Raw genomic sequence first — 21,781 nt, 5'->3', positions numbered from 1 at the left:
GTTGTTGTGGATTTATCATAATTTGATGTTTTTTGTTTAAAAAAAAATGTTCTGTTTACATTTTGCTAATCATATGCTACTACTCATAAAATGTTCCAATTATTTCCTTACCGAGTAAGTAGTAAACCTGTCTATGAACGATTTTGTCACCATGGCTTACTAAGATAGCATATGCTGAGAGACAACAAAAATTTTTTGTTCTGCGCGTGTCAACTTAAATGACAGGAATAAAATTGTTTTTGACCCAAGAAGGTTCCAGGCATTTGTCTCCAAGCTGCTGTGATTTTTCCTAACCTGGTGACATTTTTAATCTCTTGAGTGAAGAGCTGCTAAAAAAAAGGAATTTCATGGAAGAACTGTGTGTTATTTACATGTGGTAATGCAAATACAATGGTGGGATGTATAAATCAGAATTGTTGCTTTTTTTTATGAAAGTTCAACTGCACCTAATAATACAAACTTGGTCCTGCTACTTGCTTCATTTAGTTGCACAAACATGTGTGAAACCTCAAATATTTTTATGCTGAAAAATTTATGATATGGAGCTTTACCACTTTCTCCAAAAAAGTTAAAAATGACAGTCTACTTTTAATCCCCCAGTGACCCATGAACCATGGGCCTAACAGTTGGTTTGGTGGCTTGCATGCCTCAGCGATACAGATAGCCATACTGTAGGTGCCATCACAACTGAGGGGTATCTGTTATGAGGCCAGAGAAACGTGTGATTCCTGGAGGTTGTACAGCCGTACCGTACTGTATGGTAAATGATGATGGTGTCCTCATAGGTAAAATACTCCATGGGTTAAATAGCTTCCCATTCAGATCTCCAGGTGGACAATACTCAGGATGTTACCATCATCAGGAGAAATAAAACTGATGCTCTACAGGTCAGAGTGTTGAATGTTAGATCCCTTAATCGGGCAGGTAGGAAGAATTTATGATATGTAGCTTTACCACTTTCTCCAAAAAAGCTGAAAATGACAGTCTACTTTTAACCTCCTAGTGACCCATGAACCATGGGCCTAACAGTTGGTTTGGTGGATTGCATGCCTCAACGAGACAGATAGCCATACCGTAGGTGGAATCACAACTGAGGGGTATCTGTTGTGAGGCCAGAGAAATGTGTGATTCCTGCAGAGAGTGAGCAGCCTTTTCACTATTTGAAGGGGAAACAGTCTGGATGACTGACTGACTGGATGTTCTAACATCAATCAAAATGGCCTTGCTGTTCTGGTTCTGTGAACAGCTGAAAGCAAGAGGAAACTACAGCCATAATTTTTCCCGAGGTTGTACAGCCGTACTGTATGGTAAATGATGATGGCATCCTCATAGGTAAAATACTCCATGGGTTAAATAGTTTTCCATTCAGATCTCCAGGTGGACAATACTCAGGATGTTATCATCATTAAGAGAAATAAAACTGATGTTCTACAGGCCAGAGTGTGGAATGTTAGACCCCTTAATCAGGCAGGTAGGTTAGATAATTTTAAAACATGGATAGGTTGAAGTTAGATGTAGTGGGAATTAATTAACACACCCATCACAGTAGAACATGGTTGTATGCCAACTAGCTCCACACAGAATGAAGAGATTGAAGAAATGGAGGATAAGAAAAAATAAAAGAAATTATTCTTGTAACTGAGGGAGACGAAAATTTGTTTCGGATGGTGCGCCGGAAATCATAGTAGGAAAAGGAGGAGAAGTAGAAATAGTAGGTGAATTTGGACTAGGAGAAAGGAGTGAAAGAGGAAGCCACCTGGTAGAATTTTGGACAGAGCATAATATAACCATCACTGACACTTGGTTTAAGAATGATGGAAGAAGGTTGTACATGTGGAAGAGACGTGGAGACACCATAAGGTTGCAGCCTGATTATATAACGACAAGACAGGAATTTCAGAACCACATATTAAGTTGTAACACATTTCCAGGAGCAGATGTGGATCCTGACTACAATTTATTGATTTTGAACTGTAGATTAAAACTGAAGAAATTGCGAAAAGGTAGGAAACTAAGGAGATGGGACCTGTATAAATTGAAAAGACCAGAGATTTTTGAGAGTTTCAGAAGGAGCATTATGCAGCAGTTGACCAGAACTGCAGAAGGGAATACAGTAGAAGACAAGTGGGTAGCTTTGTCAGATGAAATAGTGAAGGCAGCAGAGGATCAAGTAGGTAAAAAGACAAGGTGTAGTAAAAATCATTAGATAACACAAGAGGTATTGAATTTAATTAATGTAAGGAGAAAATATAAAAATGCAGTAAATGAAGCAGGTGAAAGGAAATACAAATTTCTAAAAAATGGGATTGACAGAAAGTGAAAAATTGTCAAGCAGAAATGGCCAGGGGAAAGATAAATATTGCCTAAAGGAAAATTAAAGAGATGTTTGGAGAAAGGAGTAGATATTCTATGAGTATCAAAAACTCAAGTGGAAAACCAATACAAGATGTATGTGACAAGTGAGATACCCTTCAAGAAGAATATAATAATTTCAGTTCCAAAGAAAGCAAGTGCTGACAAGTATGAATATTACTGAACTATCTCCTTATTAAGTCATGGTTGCAAAATACTAACACATATTCTTTACAGAAGAATGGAAAAAATGCCAGAAGGTGACCTTAGGAAAGATCAGTTTGGATCTGGAGAAATGTAGGAACACACAAGACAATACTGACCCTATGGCTGATCTTAGAAGATACATCAAGAAAAGGCAAGCCTGTGGTAATAGCGTTTGTAGACTGATAAAGCTTTTGACAAAGTTGACTGGAATACGCTCTTTGAAATTCTGAAGGTAGTAAGTGTAAAATGCAAGAAGTGAAATGCTATTTACACTTATATAGAAGCCAGATGGCAGTTATAAGAGACAAGGCGTATGAAAGGGAAGCAGTGGTTCAGTAGGGAGTGAGATAGTGTTGTAGCCTGATGTTATTCAGTCAGTACACTTAGCAAGTGTAAAGAAAAATGTAGAGTTCAGATAGAAGAAATAACAACTTTGAGGCTTGACAATGACATTGTAATGCTATCAGATGCAGCAAAGGACTTGGAAGAGCAGTTGCATGAAATGGAGAGTGTCTTGAAAGAGGGATTTAAGATGAACATCAATAAAAACAAAATGATGATAATGGAAAATAGTTGAATTAAATCAGGGGATGGTTAGGGAATTAGATTAATAAATGAGACACTTAAAGTAGTAGATGGTTTTTGCTATTTGGGCACAAAATAACCAACAACTGTAGGATAGAGGATGTAAAATGTAGACTTACAATGGCAAAAAAAGCGTTTCTGAAGAAAAGAACTTCGTTAACATCAAATATAGTTTTAAGTGAAACGAAGTCTTTTCTTAAATTACTTGTCAGGAGTGTAGCCATGTACAGAAGTGAAACATTGACAATAAATGGTTTAGACACTAAGAGATTAGAAGCTTTTGAAATGTGGTGTTATAGAAGAATGCTGAAGATTATATGGGTAGATTGCATAACTATTCAATAGGTACTGAATATAATTAGGGAGAAAAGAAAATTGTGGCTCAGACTGAGTAGAAGGAGGGGTCAGTTGATAGGACACTCTGAGACATCAAGGGATCACCAATTTAGTATCAGAGGGAAGCATGACAGCTAAAAATCATAGAGAGAGATCAGGAGATGAATTCAGTATGCAGATTCAGAAGGATGTAAGTTGCAGTAGTTACTTGGAGATGAAGAGGCTTGCTCAGGATAGAACAGTGTGAAGACTGCATCAAACCAGTCTTTGGACTGAAGACCATAACAACAGCTTTTAATACCATATATATCAGTCAGTATACAAGACACAAAAATAATTTTCATGCAGACTTTATCTCTTTCTCTTAGACTGAGAGTGTAGTTATGTACTGTGGTGCAAAAGCATTCAACAAGCTTTTATGTAACATAAAGGAAGAAACTGGAAATCCATAGTAATTAAGAAGAAAATTAAAAATTTAACTTGTTAGACACTAATACCAGCTATCAGATTATCTTTCAGCATTCTACACTGCAAGCAATAGTGTTCATAGTAAATCTACATTAGATAAAAATAACTGTGTAGTGTAACTAAGGAAGCAGCAGCTGCCCTTCTAATGCACTAAGTTACATTTAGCTGCTGTAAGCACAAAATGTCTGAAGCAGTATAGCGATAGGTTCTGTTAGTGTAGTGTATAACTAAGTTTATAAGAGTTGCTTTTATTCTATTTTTATTCATTCCACACCCTTGAAGATTTTCCTTCTGATGAAATGTACAAAACACATAAATGAGTGAATGAATGAAGTCCTGCACAGAAATTGTTATCAAAAAAGAAATGCAAATTTCATTTTCTGAACTGCTTATAATTCAAGCCCAGATGTTACCTGTTATGTTGTTTCTGTTCATTGCCACTTTATGAGATACCCGTCATTATGTATAACATTATCTGAGACTTATTTTGTGCACAGTGCTGAGCCTGCCTTTTCATTGTTGAACTAGGTTGGAATAAATGAAAGTTACTTAGTGCACATCTCTGAACAAACTTTGAATATCCGTTAGTAAAGGTTGTATCCCTCCTGTGTATTAAACAGAATGTCGTTCACATATATGAGAATCAATGGTAAACCTAAGATTAAACTATGTGACACTTCATTACCCTTTAATTCTTCAGCACATCTTTATTTGTTGTTCTTGAAGGATATGATTTAAGGTATCCATTTGCTACAACACTGATTTGCTAATCTCTCAAGTTTTCTAGAAAAACTCTGTTATTCATTTAAATTATAAAAAACAAGACGGTTGAAACTTAAATAGTGGCAACTATTTATTCACAACTGAAACAAAGGAGTTACATGTTTTCACTTGTTACTGTCCTTCAAAGTAGTCACCAGCATTGTGTAGAACCCATTGCCAGTGATGTGGAAGATGTAGTATACCGTTAGTAAAGCCTGTTCTGTTGATGGCATGAATAGACCTGTTGAATCTCTGGAACAGTTCTAATGCAAATGCCACAAAGTGGTTCCTTCATCTTTGGAATCAAATCAAAGTCACAAGGACTTAAGTCCTGGGAGTATGGTGGATGGTACAGTACTTCCCAGTCTCATTGACCAAACAGAGCAGCCACAGTTTGCACTGTATGCGCTCGTGCATTGTCATGCAAAATGATGGGTGAGTGGCACAGAAAGTGTTGCTCCTTTTGCAAAGCTGGTCGCAGGTGATGATCCAAAAACAAACAGCTATACTTTGCACTGATGGTCTGCCGTGGAGGAACATAATGCATTAGGGTGACATTATCACAGTTGTACACAAGAGTCACCACAACTTTAGACCACACCATTTGCACCATCAACAGAACAGGCTCTGATAACAGTATAATACACCTTCCACATCACTGTGAATGGGTTCTATACAATGCTGGTGACTACTTTGAAGGATAGTAACAGGTGCAAACATGTAACTATTTTGTATCAGTTGTGAATAAATAGTTGCCACTATTTAACTTCCAACCCTCATACCAGCTGCTGACTTTTGTAGTTTCTAAGAATTAAAATGTAAATGAACATATCAGATGAACAGTCCTTTTGAAATCCGTCATGAGAGTTAATAATTACAAAACTGTGCAAGAAAGTCCATAATAATCCATACATCTCCTCTCAAATTGCTTCTACAAGCTAGTAAAAATTGCATGGTTTAATATCAGTGGAGACACACCTTGAGCTAATATAAGTAGACATGTTACTTATGACACCAAACTGTACTTTGTAACCATGTCTTTGTGAGAAAGTAAAGCCAAACAATGGAAAATCCAGAATGGATTGTAACAATATTATGAAAAGGATAGTTGACACACACACGCACACACACACACACACACACACACACACACACACACACACACACACACACACACACACACACACACACACACAAACACACAAGTCGCACACAGATGTCCACAGTCTCTGGCAGCTGAAGCCAGACTACAAGCAGCAACAGCAGCCCATGATGGGTGGGGGGTAAGGAGTAGGCTGTGGTGGGGAGGGGATAGAAGGGTAGATGTGGGGAATAGTAAAGTGTTGCTGGGGATCGTGCAGGGATGAGGTGGTGAGAGGATAGTGCAGTTAGATGCAGTCGGGAAGTTAGACGGAAGGCGTGAGAGAGGAGGCGAGGGGTGGGGGGTGGGGGGGGGGGGGGGGAGGCAGAAAACGAGAGAAGTGAAAAGACTGGGTGTGTTGGTGGAATAGAGAGCTCTATAGTGCTGTAATGGGAACAGGGAAGGGGCTAGATGTGTGAGAATAATGACTATCGAAGGTTGAGGCAGCAGGACTATGGAAATGTAGGATATATTGCAGGAAGTGTTCCCACTTGCACAATTCTGAGATGCTGGTGTTGGTGGGAAGAATCCATATGGCTCAAGCTAAGAAGCAGTCATTGAAATGAAGAAAATCATGTTGGACAGTGTGCTCAGCAACATGGTGGTCCAGTTGTATCTTGGCAACAGTTTGTCATTTGCCTTTCATGCAGACAGACAGCTTGTTGGTTGTCATACCCATGTATAATGCAGTACAATGGTTGCAGCTTAGCTTGTAGATAACATGACTACTTTCACAGGTAGGCCTGCCTTTGATGGCATAGGTGATGTTTGTGACTGGACTGGAGTAGCTGGTGATGGAGGGGCAGGGGGTGTAAATATTACTCTTGACTGTCAAGCCTTTTTGTAGAAGTGAAGAAAGACTCTTCCACTGTGAAGATTGTGCTTAGTTTCACAATCATGGCCATAAATCCAACTTTTGTCAGCTGTGACAAACTTTAAAAGACAATTTAGTTTTATATTAAAGCAGTTGTTTAATTTCTTGCAGAATTCCACATAATGTTGCTTCTGGTCATCTAGAAGCAGCCATGCCACAAACTTCACTGAGATCCCTCTCATATCAAGTTACTCAGGCAGAATAGTTTCACAAGTACCATAACTTACTCGCAAAGTGTCATAGAGGTCTTGGGTGGTCAGTCAGTGATCTTGTGGAATTAAATCCCTCACTCTCTGAAGATTTTCTGATGTGGTGCTAGTTGACAGCTGACAGGAAAAACCATCATCATCATTTAATGGAAAATCCAGGATAGAATGGAATATAGGTGTCATCATCATTCAATATTCACCAGTTTTTGAAATGCTTATACCAGTCATAAGTCTGTGTCTGATCTAAATCATTGTTTAAAAAAAGCTTGCTTTGCCATTTGAAGTGTTCCTGCAATAGTTTTGCCAAGTTTAAAACAAAGCTTATTACAATCATGCAGCTCTTTCAGGTCAGCTACTGCAAAACTGCAAACTTGTGGAAACATGACAGTTTAAACATGCTCACTAACATCTAACAAAACTGCCACCTCACAGCTGTTGGTCACTCTGATTCAAGCAGGATGTAAGGAGAGACACCTAGTAGTATTTCAGTGTACTAGTAACTGTTTGCTCACAAAATTCTAACTTTGGATACCACCAAATAATAATGCTTTCATTTTCTTTGCTGAGAATGGCTCCTCTTCTTTCCATCCATTATTTTGTTGCTTTGTTTTCCTGATACTGTCATATAAATAACTCATGAATATTATAGTATCACTGTTACAGAAATTAAACAACAATATTTTAATGTCCAGAGGCTTCATCTCAGTCTGAATCTTCCACTGAAGAATGCAAAATGGAGTTAGTTGGGCTTCAAAAATATTGTAACTATAGCATGGAAGTGAGAGCTTACACCAGAGTGGGGGATGGTGTTTCAAGCAGACCTGTCTTCTGTAGAACACAGGAGGATGGTATGAAATGTGTTAGTACTGTTTTATAACTAAATATTTTGTTAGTATTCTGTTATTAGCTATTAGGCATGACTGCAGCATGTTTGTCAATAGTGAACATTCCATTGTGTTATATATTGATGATTAATGAGTTATAATATTGTATTATGAGAGCATAATGTTTCTACATCACAAATCATTTTACTTATAAATTGGCAGTCCCTGATAAGCCTGAAGACATTAAAGCACTGGCTGCTAATGCAAAAACATTGCTGATTTCTTGGAAAAAGCCAAAATCTCCAAATGGAATAATAAAAAGATACAATTTGTACATGAGGTCCCTGGATGGTGCACATCTGGTAAATATTCTCATAATTCAAAATATATTAGAAATGCATGTGATAAATATTTAACTGTTGGACATAAAAAAGAGCAAATTCATTGCAACTTGATTCAGAGTACTAAATTCACAACAGGATAACATCTTAAAGAAGCCTGCCACTCACAGATTTGCTTTTATGACTGGATCAAATCAGCTGTTTTATTTATGTTCAACTCCACAGAGCAGCATACTTACATACTAAATAAAAACCTGCCATATCTGTGACAACTTCAGTTCATATTATAACTTTGACTGCTTGTGTAAATAATCCTGAGATCATATTGTAGAGCACTGCCCCCCCCCCCCCCCCACCTTCCAATATACACACACAGCAAAAACTGCAGTAAATCAACATGCACAGAATGCAAATATGGCCATTGAAGAAGTTGTCAGAACCATATTGGACAAGGAATAGATATTACACAGACTGAATATCAGCATTCTGAATTACAGTTGAAAGTGCAGTTGCATCGTCTGTAGTGAACTTCTGTTTTCTAAACTTTTATTTCTGTATTTTGGGCAGTTACTTCTGTTGTGTTATCTTTATCTGAAGTCACTTTATACATTTGCAAAAAAATTCAGAACTTTTACATTGATTCTATCTTTGTTTTTTGTAGAATTATTAAATTGCCTAGTATCACAGAAATCTTTTTTTAAGAAAACTCTTACTTTCAGCTTCTAAATCAGTTTACTTTGACATTATAAAACATTTTAGTTTATCTACAGTTGAAAGAAGAGTATGAAATACCTCCAAGCCAGACACACTACTTCGTGTCGCATCTTGTTCCACATCATCGATATGAATTCTGGGTGACTGCAGCCACAGTGGTTGGGGAGAGCCAACCCAGTCTGCATGTGATACAGGCACCATCAGAGCAAGTGCCAGCAAAGATTGCCTCATTTGGTGACCATGTGGTGGGTGCCAGAGGGGAAGAACTTGCTCTGCCATGTCTCACTGTTGGGCTTCCTCAGCCTACAATAATATGGAGGAAGGGGTTAGTAATCTTTAGTACCATTTAAGTTACATTTTATTTTTTTGATATGCTAGACAGTACATAAAGCAACCATGGTTGTCTGGATTTACTAGATGTAAACGATGACATATCTTTTTGAAATGGAGTGACTGATAAGGAGACTGTACTGTAGCAAGAAACTTTTTAATGGTTCACTGAATAAATCACTTGATATATTCTCTCTAGCTTACCTACACTCTTTTCTGATTTTTCACAACTTTCTCATGCATCTGTTTCCTATTTCATGTGTTTCCCTCTCTTTGTAAACATTTCTTTCATAGTGTTTTTTCTTGGCCTGTTTTCATAGCAGATGTTTCATTCACCACCTCCCTTCATTTATTTCATTCAGTTTTATGCTATTAATCTGAATTTTGTGTTACATATGTGACATAATAACATTCTGTCACTTCTAGGATGAGTACTTGACTTGACTTGGACACTTCGCATATGCAACTCCTTTTCTCGTGCTGCCTCTGATGCACTCATAGACGGTGTGTCTGAAACGTCCCTCTTAGTTTGGTTATAATAAAATTAAGTCTTTTAAAACTGCTGTTTAATTACAACTGCAATAATTGCATCAAAGCAGTTAGTTAGCTTGGAACTGATTGTCTGAGGCAAGTGCAAACAGCAGAATTGAAGTGGTACTTGCCATGTCCTGATGTCTGGTAACTAATGCATCATGGAGTTGTTGTTGTTGTTGTTGTTGTTGTTGTTATTGTTGCTGTCATGGTCTCTAGTTCAAAGACTGGTTTGATGCAGCTCTTCATGCTACTTACTCTATCCTATGCAGGCTTCTTCATCTCAGAGTAACTATTGCAAATCACATCCATTTGAACCTGCATACTGTACTTATCTCTTGGTCTCCCTCTGCAATGTTTGCTCTACACACTTCCCTCCAATGTAAAATTGACAATTCCTTAATGTCTCAAAATGTGTCCATCAACTGTTCACTTCTTTTAGTCAAGTTATGCCATAAATTTCATTTTTCCCCTATTCTATTCAATACTTCCTCATTAGTTACACAAACTACCCATCTAATTTTCAACATTCTTCTGTAGCACCACATTCAAAAGCTTCTATTCCCTTCTTCTCTAAACTGCTTGTCACACATCTTTAATGATCATACAATACTACACTTCAAGCAAATGACTTTAGAAAAGACTTCCTAATCCTTAAATTTTTATTAGTGTTAACAAATGGTCCTTCTTTAGAAAGGCATTGCTTGGCATTGCCGTTCTACATTTTATATCCTCTGCTATGTTCATCATAAGCTACTTAATTGCCCAAATAATCTACTACTTTTAGTGTCTTGTCTTCTGATTTAATTCCCTCAGTGTCGTATGATTTAATTCGACTACATTCCACTACCTTTGTGTTTGTTAATGTTCATCTTAGGTGCTCCTTTCAAGCCATCCATTCCATTCAGCTGCTCTTCCAAGACCTTTGCTCTCTCTGACAGAATTACAATGTCACTGGCATGCTCAGTATATAGATTGAATAACTTTGGGAGTAGGCTACAACAATGGTTGTCAACATGCTCCCTAATGGCCATTACTGGGTATTCCAGCTTTCAATATAAGCAGTAGAGGTTTTAAAAACATTTTTGTTTGGTTTCCATAAAATTTTGACACAAAGTATTTATTAACTAAATATGATGTGTGCACACTGCGTGCAAATGCAGGAGGAGCGGACCGCAATTTGCAAAGAGCTGAATGCGCTTTTGCCTATTGACAGTCATCTTCAGGCTGCTGCCTCAAGGTGCATCAGTAGTGGAGAATGTGGCACTTCACATGGGACACCTCATATGTCAGTTGTTTGCCCATGGGCTCTTCTGCCAAGGCACCTCCTAATGTACCCGACACAGTGGATCAACCCTCACCATAGAGTGAGCAGCAGTGGTAATGCATTCATGTTGCTAGAGTTGGGGGGCCAATATGGAGACTGGTCACCCTGTGAGTGGACAAATGACCACTGCTTCAGTTGGGTCTGAGCAGGCACGAGGGGGGAGTGGTTTACTAGTCACCACAAACTCCAACATTAGGTGTGTTATCGGGGCCCTAAGGCAGATAGCCTTCAAGACTGGACAGAAAGCCATTGTGCACTTGATATGCCTGCCAAGGGACCTCATCCAAGATGTGGCAGTGGCCCTGCCTGCGGCTATCGAGTGTGCAGAGTGCAATCATCTGCAGCGTGTGCCTCATGTTGGCACCAACATTGTCTGTCATATGCATTCTGAGGCCATCCTCAGCTCAAAAAAGTGGCTAGCAGTGGTGGTAAATATTGGTGGCCTTGCACTGTGGCAGAAAGCAGAGCTCACTATTTGCAGCCCTGTTCCCAGAGTTGATTGAGATCTTTTTGTTTGGAGCTGAGTGGAGGGTCTCAACCAAAAGCTTTGTTGACTCTGTGATGCTGCTGGCTGCAGATTTCTAGACCTATGTTACTGGCTGGGGATTTGTAGGACTCCCCTTGATAGGTCAGGGGTACACTACATGAAGAAAGCAGCAACTCAGGTAGCAGAGTACTTGTGGAGTGCACATGATGGTTTTTTAAACTAGATGGTAGTTTGAGGTACTCTGATGTACACTCACATGTCGATACACACCAAGGGAAGTCAGACCATGTTCAGAGTAAAGACATTTTGACTGTCAAAATTTTACCAGTAAACTGTCAAAGTGTTCATAGCAAAGTCCCTGGATTTATTGCCCTCCAGTAAAGCTTCCCTCTCTAATGACCTCATTGTCAACGGGACATTACACAGTAATCTCCTCCTCCTCCTCCTCCTCCCCCTCCTCCAGGGAAGCTCTCAGACTTAAATTATTCTTGGGACTGAGAGCTGGCAGAAACCTGAACTGGAAAGCTCTGAGATACTTAGCAAGTTGTGGAACTTATGTAGGAAAGACAGATTAGAGGCCATAGGAGGGGGACTGAGCATTGCATTTGACAAAAATATTGTCTTTATTGAGGTTGAAGTTAATTGTTGGATTTTTAATGGTCATTTGATTTCACTGTGACATTTCTAAATGTTAGTTGGAGGTGACTTTAACCTGCCAAGTATAGACTGGGATGTCTATGGATTCATTGGAAGTGTGTGTGTGGGGAGGGGTTGGGGGGGGGGGGGGGCAGTACAGACAGACAGTCATGCAAAATACTTTTGAAAACGGGAACTGCCTTAGTTAACTAGCTCAGCAGCCCACACACAATGGAAGTGCCTTAGCTAAAATAGGCTGGACCTTATCAACAGTGTCAGTATAGACATGGGGATTAGCAATCATAATGTCATTATAGCAGTTATGATTATGAAAGTTAATAAATTAATTAAGAAGGTTAGGAGAGCATTTCTACTATAAAGATCACATAAGCAGTAAGCTGACATCATGTAGTTCCAGTACGATGGACATAGAGTAATTGTGGGCAATGTTTAAGCAGATTGTAAATTGTCATCTGAAGAATGTCTAGTAAGTCAGTTAATGATGGAAAGACCCATCATGGTTTAATAATGATATTCAGAAAATGCTGAGGAAGCCGTGGCTATTGCACTCTCACATCAAAAGAGAACAAGCAAATGATGACAAGTAAAGATTAGTAGAGATTCGTGTGATTGTGAAAAGATCTATGCATGAAGTATACAAGTACTACCACTGTCATATGTTAGAGAAAGATGTGGCAGAGAATCCTATATAAAATCACTAAGTGGGTTTAGAATTTCCATCCAGTCACTTGTTGACCAGTCTGGTGTAGCAGTTGTAGATAATAAAATGAAAGCCAAAGTTTTAAATCTGACATCCAAGAAATCGTTCACGCAGGAGAATCGTACAAACATACCATTGTTTGACAACTGGACAGACTTCCATATGGACAAAATAGTAAGAAGCATCGCTGGCATAGGGAAACAACTGAAAGACTTGAAAGCAAGTAAATCACAAGGTCCAGGTGGAGTCCAAGTTCAGTTTGACAAAGAGTACTTTAAGGCATTAGCTTCATACTAAGCTTGTATTTATCATGAATCTTATTGCCCAGCACAGATTCCCAAGTGACTGGAAAAAGTTGCAGGTGACTGTTCTGTCTAAGAAGGGTAAAAGAACTGACCCATAAAATTGCAGACCACATGATATACTGTGAACTATGTATGAAGGGCAGCAGGCAGATCCCATATTTCTAGATTCTGGGAAGCATTTGACATGCTACCCCACTGCACACTGTTAATGAGGGTACAAACATGTGGAATAAATTCCCAGCTATGTGAGTGTCTCGAAGATTTCTTAAGTTATAGAACCCAGTATGTTGTCCTCAATGGCAAGTGTTCATCAGATGGTGAGTGTTCATCAGAGACAAAGGTATCAACAGGAATGCCCCAGGGAAGTTAGGACCACTGTTGTTCTCTATATACATAAATGATTTGGCAGATGGGTTGGGCAGTAATCTGCACTTGTTTGCAAATGGTGCTGTGGCGTATGGTAAGGTATCAAAGTTAAGTGATTCTAAAAAGGTACAAGAAAACTTAGACAAAATTTCTAGTTGGTGTGATGAATGGCAGCTGGCCCTAAATGTTTGAAAATGTCAGTTACTGTGAATGAGTAAGAAAAAGAAACCTTTAATGTTCAGATATTTACCTGTACTACTTTCAGAAATTTCAAAAGTGTGTTCCACTAAACATTTTTGAAAGCTTTCTCCAAGTCTGCAACTGCTATAAACATAGGTTTTCCTTCCCTTAACCTATATACTAAGATCATTTATAGTTCAAAAATGAAGATAGTATGCTATTGCGTACACATCTGTTTAAATTGGTTTCCAGTGTATTTGCCAATCTTGCCAACTATTTCTCACTATGACACATATTCTGTCTGACTTTAACATTAATAATATCAGATATTCATAACTGTCCCAATTTGGTCCCATAATATATCACATATACTCTATTGTTGTTTTTTTTATTATGTGATTATTGTAGAAAGCCAAAGTGCCTTTCAAATCACACTCATAATGGGATCCTAAAAATGTGCATGTCTTTTGGAATCATGTTGTTGTTGTGTGGTCTTCCGTCCAGAGATTGGTTTGATGCAGCTCTCCATACTACTCTATCCTGTGCAAGCTTCTTCATCTCCCAGCACCCACTGCAACCTACATCCTTCTGGATCTGCTTAGTGTATTCATCTCTTGGTCTCCCTCTATGATTTTTACCCTCCACGCTGCCCTCCAATACTAAATTGGTGATCCCTTGATGCCCCAGAACATTTACTACCAACCAATCCATTCGTCTAGTCAAGTTGTGCCACAAATTTTTCATCTCCCCAATTCTACTCAATACTTCCTCATTTGGAATCATATACATATAAAAATTCTGATGCAATGTGATGTAACCAACCAAAACTAGTTTCCTCCACTATGTCTCTTCTTACCTGAGATTTCTAATTACCCCCCCCCCCTTTTTTTTTTGGTACCTGGCATTACTGTCAGTGAATCTATTATGATGTATGGATAGAGCACCCATAGGCTACATCACATATTCAACTTTGATCAGTCAATGAAGATGTTCTTAGTAGTAAGCACCTGTCTGAGGGTGATTTTTGAAGGGATCAGAACAAATCATAGCAAGCATTATTGCATGTCTGTTTTAATGTGCAAGATAGTAGCTCCTCAATTAAAATGGTTTTTGTATATTAGAGATTTGTGATCATATTAATCTCATGAATTACATTTGATACAATCAGGAACTCATAATATAGAAAACATCAGTATGCTTACAAGCTATAAATACACACAAACAATAGTCTACACACAGAACACAACAGAAATTATGTGTAACGTATAATCATGATCAGCTGTGTTTTAAATGGCTATTGTGTGTGATAGCATCTCTGTGATCATGTTAAGTGGATTGATGTGCCGCATTACTGAGATGTAGCCAAACTTTGCACTGGTGATTCCCAAGACAGTTGAGTATAGGATAGGGAAGATACAGGGTGTCCAGTGAAGGATTCCCTGGTTTCAAAAACTAAGTACCTTGAAAACTAAGATCAACAGGTGAGTGCAACAAATGGTTTGTTTATTGTGGAAGCTGTAAGAACTTTGTACAAAAGGTTTGAAGTAGTTTGAAATCTGCTAACATATGGTACTATAATCACAATATTTAGCACTTATAAATAGTGTGCCACAGCTCAGAGCAATCAGTTCCACCATCAAAACATGAAAGGAGGTCAGCTTACCAGAGGAAGATGTTCAAATCATGTATTTCTTTGAACAATATGTTTTTCTGGTACCAGTATACCACAGGTTAGAACAGAGTCCTACAGCAAAAAGGCACAGTTTTCAAACATGATTTAATGTTCCAAAATGACCGGAAGTTCAATGGACAGCCAGCATGGCTGATGATCTTGCAGGGAATGTTGGCCCCACGCAAACATTAATTACTCCTGAAGATGTAGCCATGGTAGCAAAAGCCAAGAAAATCCATCTGAAGAATTGCAGCAGTCACTGGTTGAAGCAATCCAGCATGCAGAACATACTAAGGCACAGCTTACACGTTTTCATTCAAAATTCAAACTAACCAGGTCATTCCTGTATGGGTGTGCAGCAGAGGACTGACTTTGCAAACTATATTCTCACAATGATTGATAGTGAAGCAATTGGTATTGCCTGCATCTGGTTCACAGATGAAGCACACTGAGCCATGAATAAATACAACTAGTGATTCTACATCTACATGACTACTCTGCAATTCACATTTAAGTGCTTGGCAGAGGGTTCATCGAACCACAATCATACTATCTCTCTACCATTCCACTCCCTAACAGCGTACGGCAAAAAGTACACCTAAACCTTTCTGTTCGAGCTCTGATTTCTCTTATTTTATTTTGATGATCATTCCTACCTATGTAGGTTGGGCTCAACAAAATATTTTCGCATTCGGAAGAGAAAGTTGGTGACTGAAATTTCGTAAATAGACCTCGCCGCGCCGAAAAACGTCTTTGCTGTAATGACTTCCATCCTAATTCTCATATCATATCTGCCACATTCTCTCCCCTATTACGTGATAATACAAAATGAGCTGCCCTTCTTTGCACCCTTTCAATGTCCTCCGTCAATCCCACATGGTGAGGATCCCACACCGCGCAGCAATACTCTAACAGAGGACGAACGAGTGTAGTGTAAGCTGTCTCTTTAGTGGACTTGTTGCATCTTCTAAGTGTCCTGCCAATGAAATGCAACCTTTGGCTCGCCTTCCCCACAATATTATCTATGTGGTCTTTTCAACTGAAATTGTTCGTAATTCTCACACCTAGGTACTTAGTTGAATTGACAGCGTTGAGAATTGTACTATTTATCGAGTACCGAATTCCAACTGATTTCTTTTGGAACTCATGTTGATCACCTCACACTTTTCGTTATTTAGCGTCAACTGCCACCTGCCTCACCATACAGCAACCTTTTCTAAATCACTTTGCAACTGATACTGGTCTTCAGATGACCTTACTAGACGGTAAATTACAGCATCATCTGCGAACAACCTAAGAGAACTGCTCAGATTGTCACCCAGGTCATTTATATAGATCAGGAACAGCAAAGGTCCCAGGACACTTCCCTGGGGAACACCTGATATCACTTCAGTTTTACTCGATGATTTGCAGTCTATTACTATGAACTGCGACCTTCCTGACAGGAAATCACGAATCCAGTCGCACAATTGAGACGATACCCCATAGGCCTGCAGCTTGATTAGAAGTCACTTATGAGGAACGGTGTCAAAAGCTTTCCGGAAATCTAGAAATACGAATCAACTTGAGATCCCCTGTCGATAGCAGCCATTACTTCGTGGAAATAAAGAGCTAGCTGCGTTGCACAAGAGCGATGTTTTCTGAAACCATGCTGATTACGTATCAATAGATCGTTCCCTTTGAGGTGATTCATAATGTTTGAATACCGTATATACTCCAAAACCCTACTGCAAACCGATGTCAATGATATAGGTCTGTAGTTAGATGGATTACTCCTACTACCCTTCTTAAACACTGGTACGACCTCCGCAATTTTCCAAGCTGGAGGTACAGATCTATCGGTGAGCGAGCGGTTGTATATGAGTGCTAAGTAGGGAGCTATTGTATCAGCGTAATCTGAAAGGAACCTAATCGGCATACAATCTGGACCTGAAAACTTGCCCGTATCAAGCGATTTGAGTTGCTTCACAACCCCTGAGGTGTCTACTTCAAAGAAACTCATGCTTGCAGTTGTTCGTGTTTCAAATTCTGGAATATTCCATTGGTCTTCCCTGGTGAAGGAATTTCAGGAAACTGCATTCAATAACTCCACATTAGCGGCACAGTCATCGGTAACAGTACCATTGGCACTGCGCAACGAAGGTATTGACTGTGTCTTGCCGCTTGTGTACTTTACATACAACCAGAATTTCTTCAGATTTTCTACCAAATTTTGAGACAATGTTTCATTGTGGAACCTACTAAAGGCATCTCGCATTGAAGTCCATGCCAAATTTCGCGTATCTGTAAATTTTAGCCAATCTTCAGGATTTCGCGTTCTTCTGAACTTCGCATGCCTTTTCCGTTGCCTCTGCAACAGTGCTCGGACCTGTTTTGTGTACCACGGGGGATCCGTTCCATCTCTTACCAATTTATGAGGTATGAATCTCTCAATTGCTGTTGCTACTATATCTTTGAATTTGAGCCACATCTCGTCTACATTTGCATAGTTAGTTTGGAAGGAATGGAGATTGTGTTTTAGGAAGGCTTCTAGTGACACTTTATCTGCTTTTTTAAATAAAATTATTTTGCATTTGTTTTTGATGGATTTGGAAGAAACGGTATTGAGCCTAGCTACAACGACCTTGTGATCACTAATCCCTGTATCAGTCATGATGATCTCTATCAGCTCTGGATTGTTTGTGGCTAAGAGGTCAGGTGTGTTTTCGCAACCATTTACAATTCGCGTGGGTTCGTGGACTAACTACTCGAAATAATTTTTGGAGAAAGCATTTAGGACAATCTCGTAAGATATTTTCTGCCTACCACCGGTTTTGAACAAGTATTTTTGCCAACATATCGAGGGAAGGTTGAAGTCCCCACCAACTATAACCATATGAGTGGGGTATTTATTTGCTACGAGACTCAAACTTTCTCTGAACTGTTCCGCAACTGTATCATCGGAGTCTTGTGGTCGGTAGAAGGAGCCAATTATTAACTTAGTTCGGCTGTTAAGTATAACCTCCACCCATACCAATTCGCACAGAGTATCTATTTTGACTTCACTAAAAGATAAACCACTACTGACAGAGACAAACACATCACCACCAATTCTGCCTAATCTATCTTTCCTGAACACCGTCTGAGACTTCGTACAAATTTCTGCAGAACTTATTTCAGGCTTTAGCCAGTTTTCTGTACCTATAACGATATCAGCTTCTGTGCTTTCTATTAGCACTTGAAGCTCAGGTACTTTCCCAGCACAACTACAACAATTTACAACTATAATTCCGACTGTTCCTTGATCCAAGCAGGTCCTGTATTTGCCATGCATTGTTTGAGATTGCAGCCCACCCCGTACTTTCCCGAGGCCTTCTAACCTAAAAAACCACCCAGTCCATGCCACACAGCCTCCGCTACCCATGTAGCCACCAGCTGAGTGTAGTGAACTCCTGACCTATTCAGCGGAACCCGAAACCCCACCACCCTATGGCACAAGTCAAGGAATCTGCAGCCAACACAGTCGCAAAACCGTCCGAGCCTGTGATTCAGACCCTCCACCCGGCTCTGCACCAAAGATCCGCAGTCGGTTCTGTCGACGATTCTGCAGATGGTGAGCTCTGCCCTCATCTCGTAAGCAAGACTGGCAGCCTTCACCAAATCAGATAGCCACTGGAATCCAGAGAGAATTTCCTCAGATCCAAAGCGACACATGTCATTAGTGCCACCATGTGCCACCACCTGCAGCTGGCTGCACCCTCTGCTCTTCATGGCATCTGGAAGGACCCTTTCCACATCAGGAATGGCTCCTCCCAGAATACACATGGAATGCACACTGGATTTCTTCCCTTCCTTAGCCGCCATATCCCTAAGGGGCCCCATTACGTGCCTAACATTGGAGCTCCCAACTACCAATAAGCCCACCCTCTGCGATTGCCCGGACCTTGAAGGCTGAGAATGATCCTCTGAAACAGGGCAGGCGGCTGCATCTGGCTCAGCCAGAGACAGTGCCTGAAACCGGTTTGTCTGACACACCGGGGAGGCTTTCTGATCAGCCTCCGGGGACGTCTTTCACTGCCTGCCACACCTTGGAACGACCTACTAATCAACCACAGGCGAGGGCTCAGCCCCACTGCGGGCAGCAACCAGAGCAACCAGAGCGGCAGACCGATCTGGGGACAGACGGGACGAGGTTAACATCCCCGTGATACCCAAGTCCGGTTCCCCACAGTGTTGCCCATTGGCAACAGCCTCAAGCTGCATGACCGAAGTCAGCGCCGCTTGCAGCTGTGAGCGAAGTTATGCCAACTCAGCTGTCATCCGAACACAGCAATCGCAGTCCCTGTCCATTCTAATCTATGTTGAACAACAGTTACTGAAACACGAGTCCGTGCCTAGATAACGCAAGCGAAACACGCAAAGAATGTATCAACTAACCTGTACAAATGCCTAATGACTGCACTACAATCTGCCTGAATTTACGATTACAGTAACTAAAACTCGAAATTACACCTCCTATACGAAACTCACACGCAATTTAAGTAAGAATCTACCAAGTAAACACTAAAGCGCGATGCTAAAACTCTCTAATACTATAATACGCTTGAAATTTATGAATTAAACAATGAAAGTACCCAAAAACATGCAAAGAAATTAAGAATTAAACTATGTAACAAATAAGTAAGCTAGGGGTATACCACTTGCTGCTGGCAGCTGCTTATCCAACGGTGGCAGGGAGCACACTGGCTGTGACCAACCGACACTGGCCATTCAAAACAAAAACAGAAGACAGATGACTATGCGAATTTACACTATTCAGGTACTAAGGTGCGATGCTACAACTCTCAGATACTGATTTTGGGGTTCTGAAAGTCCCCATTTCCGTGAAGCCAAACCAAGTAACTGTTTGGGCCTTAGTATGCAGCAATGGCATGTTTGCATATTTTTCTCTGTGAGCCAAGATCATTGGTGAACATTATGTTGTGATTTTGGCACAATTTCTCACCATACAGCAAGCATTGGAGGATCAACCAGGCACCAAGTGGTTCATGCAAGATGAGTCCTGATAACGTGGCAGCGAACAAGTGTTTCGCTTTTGGTGATAAATACTTCAGGAACAGAGTCATTGTGTTGGATTATTCCTTATTTATTGGCACAGGGATAGACTGGCCTCTATATTTGCATGACCTGACCCCTTGCAACTATTATTTACAGGGTACACTATCTCCTAGAACCATCTCACCATACTGGTTGAGCTCAAATTGGTGATCTGTGTGGCATCTGAGTATGTTTCTATTGAGAAACTACAGGATGTGATGGCAAATTTCACTGCTCATTTGCACTATCTCCATACTGCAGTGGTGGACATTTTGAAAAGATTGTGAAATGGTTGTAAAGATTACAGGACAAGTTTAACTATGCACACTGATTCTGTATGAGCTGCACAGTGTACAGTGCCTTGCGTTAGTAGCTTTTCAAACTATTTAATAATTTGAAACTTCCTGGCAGATTAAAACTACGTGCTGGACCAGGACTTGATCCTGGGACATGTGCATTTCACAGGCAAATGCTTCACCAACTGACTCAAGACCTTCCCCTGCAGTTTGGCTCCATCAGTACCTCATCTCCTACTTTTGAACTTCACAGAAGTTCTTCTGCTGTACCAGTCATGCAAGGCATACAGGGAACCTTTGTGAAGTCTGGAAGACAGAAGAAGAGGTATTGATGGGAGTGCAGCTGTGATGGTGGGCCATACTTGTACTTGGATACCTCAATCGATAGAGTACTTGAGCACAAAAGGCAAAGGTCCCAAGTTTGCGTTCCAGTCTACCACACAGTATTAATCTGCCAGGAAGTTCCAACCAATTTTCTTTATCTTTAACTAATAGGAAGCAGATCTGTTAGTTTTTCATAAGGCACCACCTTCTGACAAGACGCTAATGATTAATGGTAGGTCTAAGGGTTTGATGTTCTGTTCACTGTTGTCTGTGTTGTGTATGAATATCACTTCCTGTATCAAAATATTTTCTGATAATTTCTCCATTGGAATATGTAAACCTTTTCTGACTGTGTATAATAATGAAACAGTGATGTATCCCTATCTTTGTCGGTATCATCACTACCACATCCCCTTACAAACTTTTTGATAGTAAAAATTTGTTTTCTTATTTTATTTTTTCTAATACTCTCTTACATGTAAATGACTTACAGGGGGAAAAATATCCAGGAAAATGGTCAGATTCGCATCAACACAGAATGGACTCTTCACATGATGTCACTACAAACAACAGACGCAGGAAATTATTCTTGTAGAGTAGAAAACGTACTGGGAATTGATGAAATAACATACACTGTCACAGTGAAAAGTAAGTAAAATAATATATGTCAGTATTTCACATTGTTAAGTGATTAACTGAAAAATATCGGTTACATAA

The 21,781-nt window shown here is 39.8% G+C and overlaps 1 protein-coding gene across 1 annotated transcript in view; it reads left to right on the top strand.

The window, feature by feature from the left end:
• Positions 1-21,781, top strand: part of LOC126267596 (Down syndrome cell adhesion molecule-like protein Dscam2) — a 222,942-nt gene that overhangs the window by 141,379 nt on the left and 59,782 nt on the right. Inside the window, exons 10-13 of the mRNA XM_049972898.1 lie at positions 7,627-7,782; positions 7,981-8,120; positions 8,870-9,138; positions 21,558-21,712. Coding sequence (XP_049828855.1) covers positions 7,627-7,782; positions 7,981-8,120; positions 8,870-9,138; positions 21,558-21,712 — 720 coding nt within the window. The remainder of the gene's footprint in view (positions 1-7,626; positions 7,783-7,980; positions 8,121-8,869; positions 9,139-21,557; positions 21,713-21,781) is intronic.

Source organism: Schistocerca gregaria, chromosome 4, assembly GCF_023897955.1.
Source record: "Schistocerca gregaria isolate iqSchGreg1 chromosome 4, iqSchGreg1.2, whole genome shotgun sequence".
In the NCBI taxonomy this organism is placed as follows: Eukaryota; Metazoa; Arthropoda; class Insecta; order Orthoptera; family Acrididae; genus Schistocerca; species Schistocerca gregaria.
This window is presented reverse-complemented; position numbering and strand designations above follow the sequence as displayed.